The sequence below is a fragment of the Patella vulgata genome, chromosome 4 (genome assembly GCF_932274485.2).
Source record: "Patella vulgata chromosome 4, xgPatVulg1.2, whole genome shotgun sequence".
In the NCBI taxonomy this organism is placed as follows: Eukaryota; Metazoa; Mollusca; class Gastropoda; family Patellidae; genus Patella; species Patella vulgata.
In genome coordinates, this window is record NC_065882.2 from 55779158 (window position 1) to 55795013 (window position 15856).

At 32.6% G+C, this 15856-nt stretch overlaps 1 protein-coding gene across 7 annotated transcripts in view; it reads left to right on the plus strand.

The window, feature by feature from the left end:
• Positions 1–15856, plus strand: part of LOC126818449 (axotactin) — an 83934-nt gene that overhangs the window by 22045 nt on the left and 46033 nt on the right. For all 7 annotated transcript variants that reach the window (XM_050545860.2, XM_050545866.2, XM_050545859.2 and 4 more), the window contains exons 2-5: positions 1553–1923; positions 7115–7288; positions 7775–8026; positions 12601–12710. In XM_050545860.2, the coding sequence (XP_050401817.2) occupies positions 1572–1923; positions 7115–7288; positions 7775–8026; positions 12601–12710 (888 nt within the window). In that variant the 5' untranslated portion in view covers positions 1553–1571. The remainder of the gene's footprint in view (positions 1–1552; positions 1924–7114; positions 7289–7774; positions 8027–12600; positions 12711–15856) is intronic.

Below are 15856 nucleotides of genomic sequence, written 5' to 3' on the forward strand. Positions count from 1 at the left end.
TTCATTTTATTTCATTTGTTAGAGACCAGAAGAACCATGGTCCTTATATTCAGTGCACCTCCGTGCTGGGAATATATTCAGAAATGTGTGAGAATTTCCTCAGTTCAAATCAGCCGTAGATTTTTTCTTATTTTGATCCTCAATATTAGGGTTAGTAGGACTTCACTTACAATATTAAAGAACCACTAGCTTAAACGAATAAAATTGTAATAAACTAAGGCCTGTTTCCAGTATTAATAGGGAATCAATCAAATTCTTATCAAAATACATTTCCCTAAATTCCTGCTAATGGTGGTTGTTTTAATGTGACAGAGTTTGTTTAGATCGGAAGATTATAGCAATGAAATATGGAATGTCTTAATATTATGGTTGAGATTAGTATAAAGGTTTATCTGAAATGATACATAAGTTACTGATGTTCTTATAATTAGTAACATCTTAGTAACATCTTTATCATTGATGCTTTATAATTCCCTGGTGTGTATTGTTATCTTGATATTTCAGTAAAAACTTTTTAAGTTTCGATCTTGACTTCTTGTAATATCTCTCTTTGCCAGCCAGACATTTTAGCTTAGAGCTTGTTTTTTTTTTCATTTAGTTAAAATAACAAAATCAAATACTGGTTTCACACGCCTAACTTTATCCATAATACAATTTATTTGAAATTATAGCCATCAGTAACTGAGGTATCACAATATTGAAACTGTCTGGAGGAGTGCTCTTATTCTTCATCAGATTTGTCTGGTGGTAAATTGTATCATCAGATCTGTTTGTGACAACGTGTATGTAAGGGCATAAGAATTATAGATTTATTGCCAGTTTTCTAACATACGAGTGTAACATTAACATACATACAGGTACAGGTCAGATATACATAACTTTCCCATTGAATCCCAGAATATTAGTTGATTGATTCACCAGAATGAGTCAGTACTCTTTGGAATTCTAGTTATTATTATTATTAATGTAATCATTAATTATAAAATAAGCAAACTCTACCGTGACATTTTTGTTAAGAAAATGGAAGGCCTACAAAATATACAATGCAGTACTGAGCAGGCCTGATAATGATTAGATGAAAATGTGGAACCAAATAGTTAGTAAATGATGAGGAAGGTTTCAAAAGAGGCCTCTCTATGACAAATTGAGCCAAATTGGGTGCCAAGTCAAACTGGGGCGTCTGAATTCAAAAGATTACCCGCAGTTCAAGGAAGTACCACAAGGTCCATGGTACCACAAGTTTAAAATTTTCTAAATGTTTAGGTTAAGGATTTCTTGCCTTAATTTTGGTCCGTCCCTGACTTTTTCACGGAGAAAGTTATTCTTGACAAAACATAGTTTCAGTTTAGAAAGCTGAGATTAACTGTACTTCTACCAGTATTGTTGAGACATATTGTGCATAACAATCACTAATTTAAGACTATTTTCTGTTTACTTACTGTACAAGTACAATTGTGTGGGAGAACTATTAGGTGTACACCTACGATCTCTTTGATATAAAGTCATCATATAAAGTCACTTCAACTCATTTGATTTTTTTCTTGTTTTTCAGCTGATGATGTGACGTCAGGATGAAGATGGGTTTTACTGTACGTAACCCGGTGTTGTCATGTCTCCTAACAATAATTCTTATGTGGATTAAAGGAATTAGTGCACAGAGTAATGCATGGACTTTAAATAATCCAAGTGTATCGTATATTGGATTTTCACCGCAATATTCAACAGGACAAAATCAGCATTTACAACTGAAATTTCGAACTCGACAATCAAACGGTTTATTATTCCATCATCACTTTCAGGAATATAACAAAGATGAATTTCCGTTATTGTATCATTATCAATTATATGCCGAATTAAGACAAGGATATCTTCGTGTCGGACATCAGGTTAATCAGTATTCACAATTAGCAACGTTAGGACAAGGTAAGTTTTCTATTACTATGGGTATGTTGATGGTCATGTTAACTTAGCCTACCACTACTAGAAGTAAAACCTAATGATGGTCCCTTTGTGTACATTCCTACGCCATTTGTATTCCTCTCATCTTCAAAAGATTTTCTAAAGAATTTGTAAAGTGACCAAGTAGGATATCTATTCTATCATCGATTTGTCTGAAGATGTCTTAGCAATAGACACATCATGTCATTATTGATGCTTACAAAAGCACATTAAGAGCACCCTACTGAATTTACCATTGAAAATAAAGTCACGAAATTAGTGACATTAATTGAGAGAATTTAGAATGAATGGAGTTTGAATGATTAAATTGAAGGAAATGAAAATAAATAAGATATATTAGAAATAGGGATGGTGTACCTGCGTACACTAGAGAGATAAATGACAGACACTATGTAACTAGGATATTGATTTTTGTACTGTTAGAATATGTCATGTCATCCTGCTCTATTAGATACTGGAACCACATTTCTAAGCAATTCTTGGTTTAAAAACATGTCATATCCTCATGGTGATATAGAAAAACATTTTAATATAATAATAACCTACATTAATTAAATAGAGCAACATTAGATTGTTTTTTTTAGGCTCTCATATATAATATTTTATGATGTTCATTGATATTTTAAGTACAATGATTTGTTTTGTTTAGAAATATTGCTTTATTTTGATAATTACTATCATCTTTCAGTAATTCCACTGACAATGTTTGACTCCTCTCAGTGCCAGGTTTGGTTTTGCCCTTGGCATGAGATTTGAGAGGAACATCATAGATTACTTATTTGATATTTATTTATCCCTATTTTACATCTTAGGCCTACTGAGTACTGTATCATTTAAATTCTGATTTTACTTACAAAAATGTCAAATGAACGTCACTTATTTTATAATGAAAGAAATTAAGCTACCAAGCCAGACTGGGTACCCAACAAACCTGCTACATTGGTTGTCAACCTTCCTAGTGTACTTATAACTCACAATATCTATTACAATTATGCATTCAGTATGCACTAAATCATCTCAGCCAGAACTATTCAAAGAAATGCCTTCATTAGTCAAAATTCAATTGTCCTTCATCCCTTCCTTTATGCATGGAGATCAACTCTAGATCTCTTACAGCTGGGTTTTGTCCTTCATCCCCTCTGTGATGTATGAAGATTAACTCGAAAGATCTTACAGCTGGTTTAAATATAATTCCCAATAATTTTATCACAACTCTCTCTTGTTTCATTATTATTGACAACAATCCTATCTTTATTCATGTGTAATATAATTTTCTGGACTTGCTATTGAACCAAGTGACTCAGAAAGAAAAATAATATTGACATGTTATACACTTCATTTTGAGACTAACATACTGAAATTTAGTTGGGAGGAAACATAGTCTAAATTAGGTTGGTCATACATAAGAATTCATACATGGTTAGTTTTATTAATGCACAAGTTTTTTTATACGCGGACAGGTCACAATTTTTATCTGATTTTGACGAAACTTGAAATATAGGTTTATCTCCCAAAGAGCTTGGTTCCTTTCGATATTGGCATGTATCAGATCGTAACTTCATAGACTATGGCCCCTAATTGTACAAAAAAGCACGTTTTTAGCTTGTGGACACTCTAAAGGTAATAATATTTATCTGATTTTGATGAAACTTGAAATATATGTTTATAACCCAACGATCTCGGTTCATTAAGATATTCGCACATATCGGACTGTAACTTCCTGGATCATGGCCCCTAATTGAACGAAAAATCATGTTTTTAACGTGTTGTCCCCCTAGAGGTCACAATTTTTATCCAATTTAAAAAAAATGTTTAAACATGTTACCATAATACCATAATGATGATTGAGTTCGCATTGCTTGAAAATCGGACCGAAACTGCCAGACAAAATGACTAGGGAACTGGATAACGATTCTAATAAATCAATATATTGCATTATGTAAATTTTATTGACAGTATTTTTTTATCATTAAAGTAAAGATACCACAATAATCTAATATATTGTTTGAACCTGTCTCCCTTCCCCTAATAATATTCTCTTAAAAATTATTGTATTTTATTGAAACATAGCATAGCTTACAATAATTCAAATTTAATTTCTGCTCAGAGAAATATTTTTGAGGCGTTTCCTTGCTCAAAGCATTATGGTATTGCAATAATGGCAATATATTGTAGATTTATATTTCTTTTATGCCATACGAATGATTAAACACACTCCGGACAACTGCAAACCATGCAGACTTGAAATTTCATGCAGGTTGTTCTTGGCCCATGTAGGATTTGAACCAGAGACATTCTGGACTGCACACGGAGCCACATGGTGTGATTTTGAAATTCTTTGTGTAGATGATTATGATTTCGTCCCCCGTTTTTTAAAGAAAGCATGATGCTATTAAAATGATTCCATCCATTGTATATCACATTTTGCTGGGCAAGTATTTAGTATGCTAAAACCAATTCAAAATATTGTTAAGCATTGGACTTCTTTGAATGGAAATGCTCTCATTCCATCATAGATTCCTTTGACCTTGCATAGAACAAAAAATGATTTAGTCACTCGACCCCTCCAAATTTTTAGCAGATGATTGTGACATGTTTGGTTCTTTGTGGTTGTAAAGATTAGGATCATCAGAAATTTTAAACAAATGTTATAGGCCAAGCTAGAAATGGCATGGACTTAATATTGAAGTCTATGGGGAATGAATTACCAGCCTGTCCATACCAACCAGTAAATGAATGAATGCCCTTCTGTCACATCATGAAGTACACTTGTTGTGTAAATAAGAGAAACAGTTATCTATTATAGTAATGAAGTGTATTTTTTAAGTTGAAAGGATGCTAGTTAGAAGAGAAAATGTGAGCTTCTATAAATATTGTTGGTGTTAATTTGGTATGAAGGGTGTAAAATGTAGCCTTTCCTATGTCAACAGCCAGCTAACAGAAGGGGCAGTCTTCTTAGTAAGTAGACAAACCGCTGACAGATAGACCCACACCTTTCTTTTGTTGAAGTCAACCCACCCATATCTAATAGATCTCTCTTTCCCTACATAGCTACAACTATTCGTGGAATTCTAGAAAATGTTAAGCATTTGGTGGGCAAGTAAGACAATAATAATATTGTCTTTTACAAATAAATGTTTATCTAAATTAATTTTATTATGTTTTTTAACAAGTTTTTAATTACAAAAGTTAATCAGTCCTGGTTGAAAAATATATTATTATGCCAAATAAGCACCTGTGTGTTCCTGAATGTTGGCGACATTTATCATTCCAATAAGTGCACAGGTTGTCGTAAATGGGAGACACACCACAAGCTTATTTGCACTTGCAACTGAAATATCCGGAGTTATAATGTCAAAGATGTAATTCCACAGTCGCTGGCACATTTAACATTTTGCTCCAATCTCTTTTCAATTGCTAAACAAAAACACTGAAAATGTCTGTAATTGATAGATTTTTGTTCATGGAATTATTAACACGATTTATTCCAGTTTGTGTAGAAAGTCTTCCTTGCCTTAACGTCTTTTAGAGATTTGATGGTCAAAGTCTAACCCTGGAATTATATGGAGGGTAGTGGAGAGAAAGAAGGCATTTTTTTTAACCATTCCTCATAATTCTAATTTTGCAAATCTCTTCAAATGAAAATAATTTGAAAACATGTAAAAAGTCTTCTTTTCTTAATGTCTTTTAGAGATTTGATGGTCAAACTCTAACCCTGGAATTATATGGAGGGTAGTGGAGAGAAACTTCCTGAATTATGACCCCTGATTGTACGAAAAATCGTGTTTTTAGCTTGTGGTCCCCCTAGAGGTCACAATTATTATTCCATTTAAAAAAAACATCCTAATATATCACCGTTATACTGTAATGATGCTTGAGTTCGAATTTCGTGAAAATCGGACCAAAACTGCCAGAAAAAATGACCGCCCCCTCCTATGCAATTACTGTAAAAATATGGTATACCAGGGTTGTGGACCCTCTAGAAGTCATAGTTTTGATCCGATTTTGATGAAACTTGAAATACATGTTTATAACCCAAAGTTAGTTAGTTGTTAGTTGTGTTTTACGTCCGCTTCCACCGAGGTGATATCGCAGACAATGACGTGTTATGTGTGCAAGGTGCATTAATTTACAATGTGATTAGTGAGAAATAATAGGATGATTAGGTTTTCATATATATGTACATAGGACAATAAACAACAGTAGGATAACATGTGCAAAGGACGAAACAGGTGCCAGTAGACATTTAAAAACATGCGATTTGACGGAACAGACATGGACAAAGACGGACATTTTCACAGACATAGACATATTTTGTACATATATATATATTTTGGGTCGTTTGGGTTGGTCTGGTCGTTCTGTCCGGTAGAATGGCAGGGCGGTGCAACTCTACCTTGGGGCTTTGTTGGTGAGTTTGAGTCCTGGTCCATTCTTCCTTCCATTTGGGTATGTTGTCCGGTATGGTAGCGTTTTTACATCTTTATTTATGTTATTCATTCCTTTTATTGTTGGTTCTCTGAAGGTATAACCCAAAGATCTTGGTTCCTTTTTATATTCATGCATATCGGATTGTAACTTCCTGAATTATGGCCCTTGATTGTATGAAAAATCATGTTTTTAGCTTGTGGTTCCACTAGAGGTAACAATTTTTATCCGATTTTAAAAATGGTTTGAATATTTCACCGTTATACCCTAATGATGGTTGAGTTTGAATTTCGTGAAAATCGGACCAAAATTGCCAGACAAAATGGACACCCCTTGTAAGCAAATTGTGTAAATATAATATTAATATATGGTATATCAAGGTTGTGGACCTTCTAGAGGACACAATTTTGATCCCATTTTGATGAAACTTGAAATACATGTTTATAATTCAAAGAACTTGGTTTCTGTCGATATTCATGCATATCGTATTGTAACTTCCTGAATTATGGCCCTTGATTGTACGAAAAATCGCGTTTCTTGCTTGTGGTCCCTCTAAAGGTCACAATTTTTATCCGATTGAAAATAACGTTTGAATATATCACCATTACACCCTAATGACGGCTGAGTTAAAATTTTTCAAAAAGTTTGAAAGATAAATTTGTTTCAAGATGGAATGATTTACTAGTTTTTGTAGTGTTGTCTGATCATGTTGTTTGTTTTTCTGCAGGTTTGAATGATGATAAATGGCATACATTTAATTGGTTTCTAGATTCCAAAGATGGTTTAATGATTGTTTCTGTAGATGACCTGTCAACTAATATAACACTAGAGGCATTTGGCTGGGGACAAGGCAGAGAAATTCTACAATGGTCTCTTCTACCTTCAACTATATCTTACGGAGGTATGATTTTATCTACAATAATTGAAATATTCTGTCAGTTTCCTCAATAAAGAATTTGCAAGTATTTGGTTATATTGAGTAAATCTTACATACCAGACCAGTTGATGATTTTTATTTTTTGAACTTGTAACTTTTTTAATATTAAAACATTGTGAAATCTTTATAACACTATAACAGATGATAACTTTAACACGTTATTGATTGAATCTATTAGTCCTATAAATCCAACATTATTTTGCTCCCTGCAGAAACCTGCATTGTTGCAACATGTGCCATGGTATCAGATTAAAATCATTAGGATACCATTTAGTCTTCATAAAATCTTTTTTGAATGGAAGTAGTAGCTTCTCTCAACAAATTATCAACTATAGATATATTGAATTCAAAAGTATACAAATTATAAAATTTCTATAATGAATCACCATTAATTCTATAGGGGTTTCATTTAATACTTATATTTCTTATGTAACTCTAATTTTTTTTCAGCAACCAATGCTTCCAACTCTCAGGAATTTTTTCATTTTATTGGCTGTTTGTCGGATATGAAATATGAAAGAGAAGACAGTATTTTAATAGATATCCCTATTCAAACTATCGCAGGAATAACACGTGGTTGTAATGATTTGTGTGCCGACAATAATCAGTGTCAAAATGGCGGCAGATGTATTAATATGTACACTCGAACTAAATGTGATTGTTTTGGAACTAATTATGAAGGAAATAGATGTGATACCAAAGGTAAAGTATTCTCTTTGATGTTTCTTTGGGAAATTAGTAACAGGGAGGGAAAGGGGAATATTGAATAATTGACATTTTTGACATTTAGAGAAATAAGTCTTCACTACTTAAATTGAATATAGATACATTTATAGTATGATTAAAACAAGTTGGACGTTAATAAACCCCATATCATTTCATTTTTGCAAACAAGACAAATGTAACATGCTTTGAGTTATTGTTTGAGAAATCAAAATCACCGCTGGTTCCGATGAATGTTTTATGAACTGCCAGATACTGAGATGCCTTGAAAATGCATCATTGATTTGACTGGAACTGCTAATGCGGCAATAATGTGACTGAAATGTTATATTTGGCATAATTGTCGGCTGGACATTTACTGACACAATGGTTGCTGCAATGTTGCAGGTCCGCATGGAGGAGATAACCCTTTGAATGGCGGCTTGTGAGATCATCTCCAATCTTGTTACAATGATACTTCAGTGGCTCTGGTTCTTATTTTCTCCTGAATTAAAGTTAATAGTGCGTTTTCACTTTTCACTGCCTCTCAAAGGATTTCTATAAGTTTGGAAAGCACAAGTAGATCTTTTACTTTTAAGATAAGAATTAAATATTTTTAAATATTTAATTAAAACTTATGTGAACTGACTTCCATTGACACATGTAGTAGGTAGTTCTTGTTGATGTCATTGAAACAATTGTGACACACTGAGTGTCTCTTTGTAGTTTTTCCTCCAACTTGATGAGGAACAAGTCAAGAGGTACATGTTTACAGAAACTTGTGTAATTTTGAGTTACCACAGCTGCAGACTGGGTATTTCTTTTTTTTTTTGCAAGTATCAACTTAACACTTTCTCATTAAGTTAAAGTCAAGTCGAGACTAGTTCGGTTGATCTTAGTTAAGATTCAAACCCACTAACTCAAGTTGATCAATCTCTGCTATAACATTTCTTCTGAAAATAGCACGGTTGGTGTGAAAGTAACAGATTTGAAAGATATTTGTCACAAGATTTTCTTGCTGACTGGTGTCTTTGATGTGATTGTTATGTAGACAATAAGATGACCGGTTGTGATCATCTTGACAGGATTATATATGGACTATGGACAGATCCCAATCAATTGTTATTTCCCTTCTGACCAGGCTATTGACATTGACCTTCCCTTTTCTAAGATCTAACAAGCTTGATTCGCAATGTGTTATTAGTGACTGTAACAGATTGTTTCTGGGTTTAGTCAAATACAAGTTTAAGAGTTGCCATCCCTATTTTCTTTCTCCATTTATGTTGTAATTAGATAAATAAGGCCACACCAATTTGAAGGATTATTTTTTAGAAACAAAATTATTTTTAACAAAACAGTTCACAAAAGACAAGTGACTGTTGACTTTTCATGACCTCGAAGAACTAAAAATTAAATATTTTTGGCCTAAGTAACGAAATCAAGTATTAGAACTTGGCATTTTAGGCAAATCTTCAACAACCCCTTTTACTACACATTTGTGCTGTTTGTATATTGCTTGATAAAAAAGATTTCATTATCATATATATATATAAATGCAAAAACAATTAAAATTTTCAATAATCCACATGCATTTTCATGCTGTATGTGCAGTAAACAATAGGTGGGCCAAACTAAACATGCCTTCAAAATTAAAATAGAAGACAATTAACAAACCTGACAGACGTCTTTTCAGATACAAACAAGTTAATAAACATGTTAACTGCGCAGACCATTTTATTAATAAATTAAATTATAGAATTATATTCTTTATGTCGGAGACTATGATTCCAATTCCAGCAAAATGGTACACATCTTTTCACCTTAAACTATATTGAAATTGTTTTCTCTGCAATTGAATACGTGAAAAATATGTATGGCTATTGGCTAATCTAACCCGAATATTCAAATAATTGGGATAAATCTATCTACATGTACAGATTAATATGGTTTTTAATATAGATTAATTTATAGCTTCTCCAGTTGTATCCACCCAAAAAAATCATGCCCCATTGAGCAGACTACAAAATAAATCAGTTATAATCAGTTATATCGAGATATTTCACTTTGTTTTCATGCTACAAACAAGTCCTATCTTAAACTCTGTGAAAGTTGTCTGGATCGAAAATAAAACCACCACCTCCCAAGGTAGTTCTAAATCGGTTTTAATTGTGTTATACTCTGTAGCATGGATGCATACTGCTTTATGACACCAAATTCAGATTGTATTTTCATGTCTGACTATATGGATGTGAGAAGACGAAATTTTGACGTGAACCAGTTATAATTCATCTTCTCTGTCTCTTTTATTTCATCATTGATTTCTTTAATGCGAATTGTTGTCGCCATGGGCGTCACTGTTACTGATGCAAACTGTGAACATTTCAAATATATAGATTATGATCTATTTGTAACTGTCTATAAAAAAAGAGTATTCCTTTCAATAGTTTCATTAAAACCTTGGTGCTTTGCTTTCTGTGTTTATTTTTGAAAGGTTGTTAGTCAAAAATATTGTCATTTCTTAAATTTTGGGTAGGTTTGGTTAAACATTTGTGATGGACATTCTTAACAAGCTGTTGATGATTCTAATAGGTTGAAAGGGGTTGAGCTAGTTATAGTGTGTGGATGTCTTCTATATAACATAGTGTCTATTGACACAACATTAAGTAGATGAGCCTTTACCTTCATCCACTCCTTCATCTGCTATTTGACATTTGACATCCAAGGATTGAACTTATTGGTTTGAACGCCAATCCTGAAAAGTTTCCTCGGCCAAGTACTTGAATCTTTTGGAGATGAGTTTAACAACATCAATATCTTAATCTAGCCTCTTGTTAACCATAATTAAATGTAAGGTCGACTTTCAACATCACTCAAAAATCCCCCTAATCTTTGATGCACCAGCTTAAATATACAGCTTCACATTCTTTCTGTAATGAAAAAGATAACAAATAAGACATTCTTGATTGAAAGCAACCGTCATTCTATTATTTTTCGATTCTCCTCTAAATTAACACAAAATTAACACTTGAGTTTCCATGTCAACATTTGTCCATATTAAAGTTTAACTTAAGAGGTCATATATCTTGATGTATTTTTAAAACATGTCTGATAAACAAGTTAATATACATACACTCAGCATCAAGAATAAATGACTGTAATACCATTCATATCAGGCTTTATATTAAACTTTAGTGGAAAGATCAGTATTTTTTTTTCATTACTTTTTCTTTTGATGTGGCCTGTAACCAGGTCAATTGGTAATTTCCCTATATCATTGATGGTGGCACTGGTTAATTAATAAGTACATTATTTACCCATCTTCTCCTAGATTCAATTATTTCACTTTCATATGTATGTAATGAAGTTGGGATTTATGCTGCCGTCAGCCTTAGGTTATATTGAGATAAGCTTTTATAATATCTGAATTTTATAGGCTACTTACACTTAGGGTTAATGTGTGATTTAAAAATCATCCGATAGATAGATTATATGTGATTTAAAAACAACAATATACCTCAGTGCTTCACATAAACACACAGTGAGATAATTTAGTCTGGTACAACAATATACCTCAGTGCTTCACATAAACACACAGTGAGATAATTTAGTCTGGTACAACAATATACCTCAGTGCTTCACATAAACACACAGTGAGATAATTTAGTCTGGTACAACATATCCTTATAGAAACTTCCAGGAATTAAAATTGACTTAAAGGAGCTAAATCGCTAATATTTTGGACCTAGAAATTGACACAAATGGGTCGTAACTCATATAATAATGTAATAGGAATATATAAAACTGATTTACATTCAATCGTTTCCATTTTTACTCTAATTTCAAATTAGTTACGTTCGACGAAATATGTCAGAAGTCTCAATCGAATGAAAATTTCTAGCGTCTGGTTATTCTAGTCTACAAAGTATTTATTGGGCATACTCTTCCGATATGAATATGCCGTCACCGTTTGACATGACTTGTTGAATGTTTAGCCTCGTCCTTCGAGTCCCTTGTTAGAATAAGCCTGAAACGCATACACAATTCGTGTACCCATGGTAAAATGTTTATTTTGTCTTAAATATTGGATATCAGAAGCCCATCTTTTCCCCGGTAAGATCACATCAATTTTGATTTAAATTGACAAATAATTTGTCTTTTCAATGTCGAAGATTTTGGATGATATTGAGTTAGAGACTTTAAACTATGCTTATCATCCTGGATAAAAATACTCATATACATCTCATTTTAAAATCATTCTCTTTTAAGGTATATTTGATACACCCTGGTTAATACTAGAGAAAGTTATTCTTTCTTGTTTTCCAATAATCTGACTAAATTAAAGTGGTCAGTCACTTTGAAATTGACTCTTATCGGGTTTCTCTTCTACTGCAAGTGCATAAAAACCATTTGATAACAATGCTGAATACCACTTATCTAATTTAAGATAAAACACAGACTGTTCTGTAGAGTCTAAGATAAAATTGATTATTGGGTTGTGAGAGAAGTCACAGTGTTACAAAGAAACTGGATAACTCATTTTTCTTTATTATTTAATATATATTGTATAATTTCAGGTCCAACATCAATGACATTCCGAGGCTATGAGTGGATACAGTACAAATTATACGACAAAAAGGAAGATCGTCTTTTCTCAGATAACAATAGAATCTCATTAGAATTCAAGGTAAATTAAGATACGGTTTGACTAGTATAAAATAAAACCTTTCTCTTTTGAAAAAGGTTGAATTGGTTGTCATTGCAAGAAGAAGTTTTCATTAAACTGTATAAAAGAGTAGAAGACTTTCAGGAATGATTTGAGAGTATTGGTTCTGTCTGGGTATTGATCTCGCTTCTCCTTATTGAGTTTTAAAATGCGAAAATTGTCATCAGCCAACATTTTATTGTGTAACTGGCCTTGCTTTTAGTTATCTAAGGAAGAAAATTGCAATTTGAGAATTAAAGATTTTTTAGATCAACATGCAATTAGCAACACATGAATTATTTCAATCACAAAATTTGACAGTACATGGACTTTGAACATTATTACATGCTTTTATCTGAAGACTATAGAGATGACAGTTATATTCCATTATGTCATTGTTGTCCCTTCATTGATTTCCTTCCTCTAGGCAGCTCATTATATGAGAAATAGTATTACCTTAGATTTCAGATTAATGGGGCCCCAACTGTCATGGTTATTAGTTAATTGTTAATGTATAGGTTGAGTATATGGCACTGGATAATAAACTGAATGTCCCAAGTTCGATCCTGGTCTTGGCTCAGAAAATTCTAGTAAGGTTTCTCCTTGTCATTTGTGCAGAACAGAGGAGCTGGTAAGGAACAGCATCCAGTTGTTCGGATGGGGTATAAAACCTAGGTCTACATATTGCTGTGTATGTAAGAGAACCCTTGACAGTTGGAATTCAAAATATACCCATCTTAGTTAGCCTAGGTGGAGAAGCTATGGAATGTTATGACAATAAATAGATAATTAAATTTTATGATGTTTTTTTAAATTGATGATGTTTGTTATAAATCAAAAAGTTGATTGTCTTGTACATGGACAGGCAGCTACTACTGTAGAGTTGAGAATGGATGTCCTGGTATCTAGCTGGACTGACTAATTATTAATGCCCAGGAGATACAATTCACACATGTTGTTAAAGTATACACAATCCTATAACACATACTATATAAATACTGGATAAATATATCACTCTAATGTAAACAGTCTTTTTTCACTGAAATTACACTCGGTAATAGGATAACCCAGTGTAAAAATAATTATTTTTTTTATATGGCAGCCTAGTTAAGGTATGTGGAAATGGATTTTAAGTTGTTACCTTCTCTGCTTCTACTTCAGAATACAAATAAATCAACTTAATAGTGGGCTGACTTTTATCCATCTTTGTATTTTAATATATATGAAGCATTTACTGAAATAAATGTTCTAAACAAAGTACATTCTCAAGTGTATTTGAAAATGTATTCTTAAGAATATTGGATTAGTACTAATATGATGAATGATATATAGAGCAGTAACTCAGATGGCATTTGTTGTCTTCGTGAATGTTTATATTAAAACATGACCAAATCAATCATATTTATTGTTTTCGACCAATCAAGATCAGTTTTCTTTAGAAGCATATTGGTAGAAGAAATATATTGATCTTAAGAGTATACTGATAGTGAATTTGGAAGGTGGAATTAGTAAAATATTGTAGGTTATGCAGAGTTACTGCCTTGGTGATATTCTTCCAGCAGTGCACACTGTCTTGTAGCCCGTTCAGATGCTTAAGTTGAACTGGTTTAAAAAACCCTGGGGATCGTTAAACCAGTTTAACTTAAGCGTCTGAACGCAAATGTGGGGCAAATAAACCAGTTTAAAAAACCCTGCTCGCGACCTGTCTTTGAGAAGGCTTTTTATTTTAAACTGGTTCATCTTAGCCGTCTGAACGGGTTGGCTTAAAAACCCCGGCTCCAGCTTGCTTCGAGCATGCGCAGTATGCAGTTAGTTACATTCCTGTGAAAATATCAGGGTCAGACAGTGCCAATGTTATCGAAAGCGTGCGAGAACCGAATAAAGAATATGAAGCTACCCATGCGTAGTTAACTCTAACCTCCAACCGAAGAGGTCAGAATAGTTAAACTGGTTTGACTTATAATACGTGTGAACGCAACACAATGCTGTCTTAAAAACCCCATCGATTATGAACTGGTTTAAAAATAAGCGTCTGAACGGGCTATTATAATGACTAGTCTCACTGAAATAACTAGTTCTGGTATGTGGTATGAACGAGATGTTTTATTTCATTTCAAAATGATAATAACTTTATTCTCATCCTACACTTTGATGTTTTATAAAATATATATTGTAGAGTAATTGACCTACTCTAGGAAGTGGGCAACAGGAAAAAGGTCTCTGATCAGATATAAAGTCAGCTGTAAAATGAGTATATATGTAATACACTGACATCATTTATATGGTAATTCTTTAGCTTTGTCAATAGCTATTATTGGCCATTGAAACTGGTTCCAATCTGGACAAAAAGAGCTAATTTAATGTAATGTGTACAATTACAGATAAATTATGTCCCAAAAGAGATGCTCTGTATATTGAGACAATTGGTATAAATGAATAATGATTAAGCAAATGGTACTCTTTATGGAATATACATCAAATGGTACAGTGAATTGGAATATTCATCACTCTGTAGACTATGTGATTCAAGTGAACTAGATGGGGAGATAAAAATGGAATTAAAATCTAATCTTTTTTTATTGATACCAAAGAATAAAAATACATGTACAGTTATTGTCATACAGAATTGGTTCAAAAGCATGTTAGATGTAGGGGGTCCAGGGATCATTGATAAATGTGGAATTATATTTTATGAAAGTTGATTTAAAGTAACAATGTTATTATTAGTTTATAAAAACACAACAACTTCTAGACTTAAAATATACTATATTGTGGTCATCTACCATTTTGTTGAATGTTAATTTCAAACCGCAACATTTCTCAAATAATAGTTAATATACATATTTAACAATTAGTATAATTAAAAGCCAATTAATGACTTCAGGTTCACCACAACAGTATTAAGAAAAAAAATGTAATATGAAATTATTAATATTGCTGAATTTGAAACATGATGTTTGGTTAACACCATACCTGGGCAATATGAAACTAACATAATATGATTATTTTCATTTCTCTTTACATGTGTCATTTGATATATCAGTGACCTACCACTCTGCTGTCACTGCCCCATGAAGTTGCTAGCAATAATTCAATACACTAATAAATATGATACATGAACATCATTA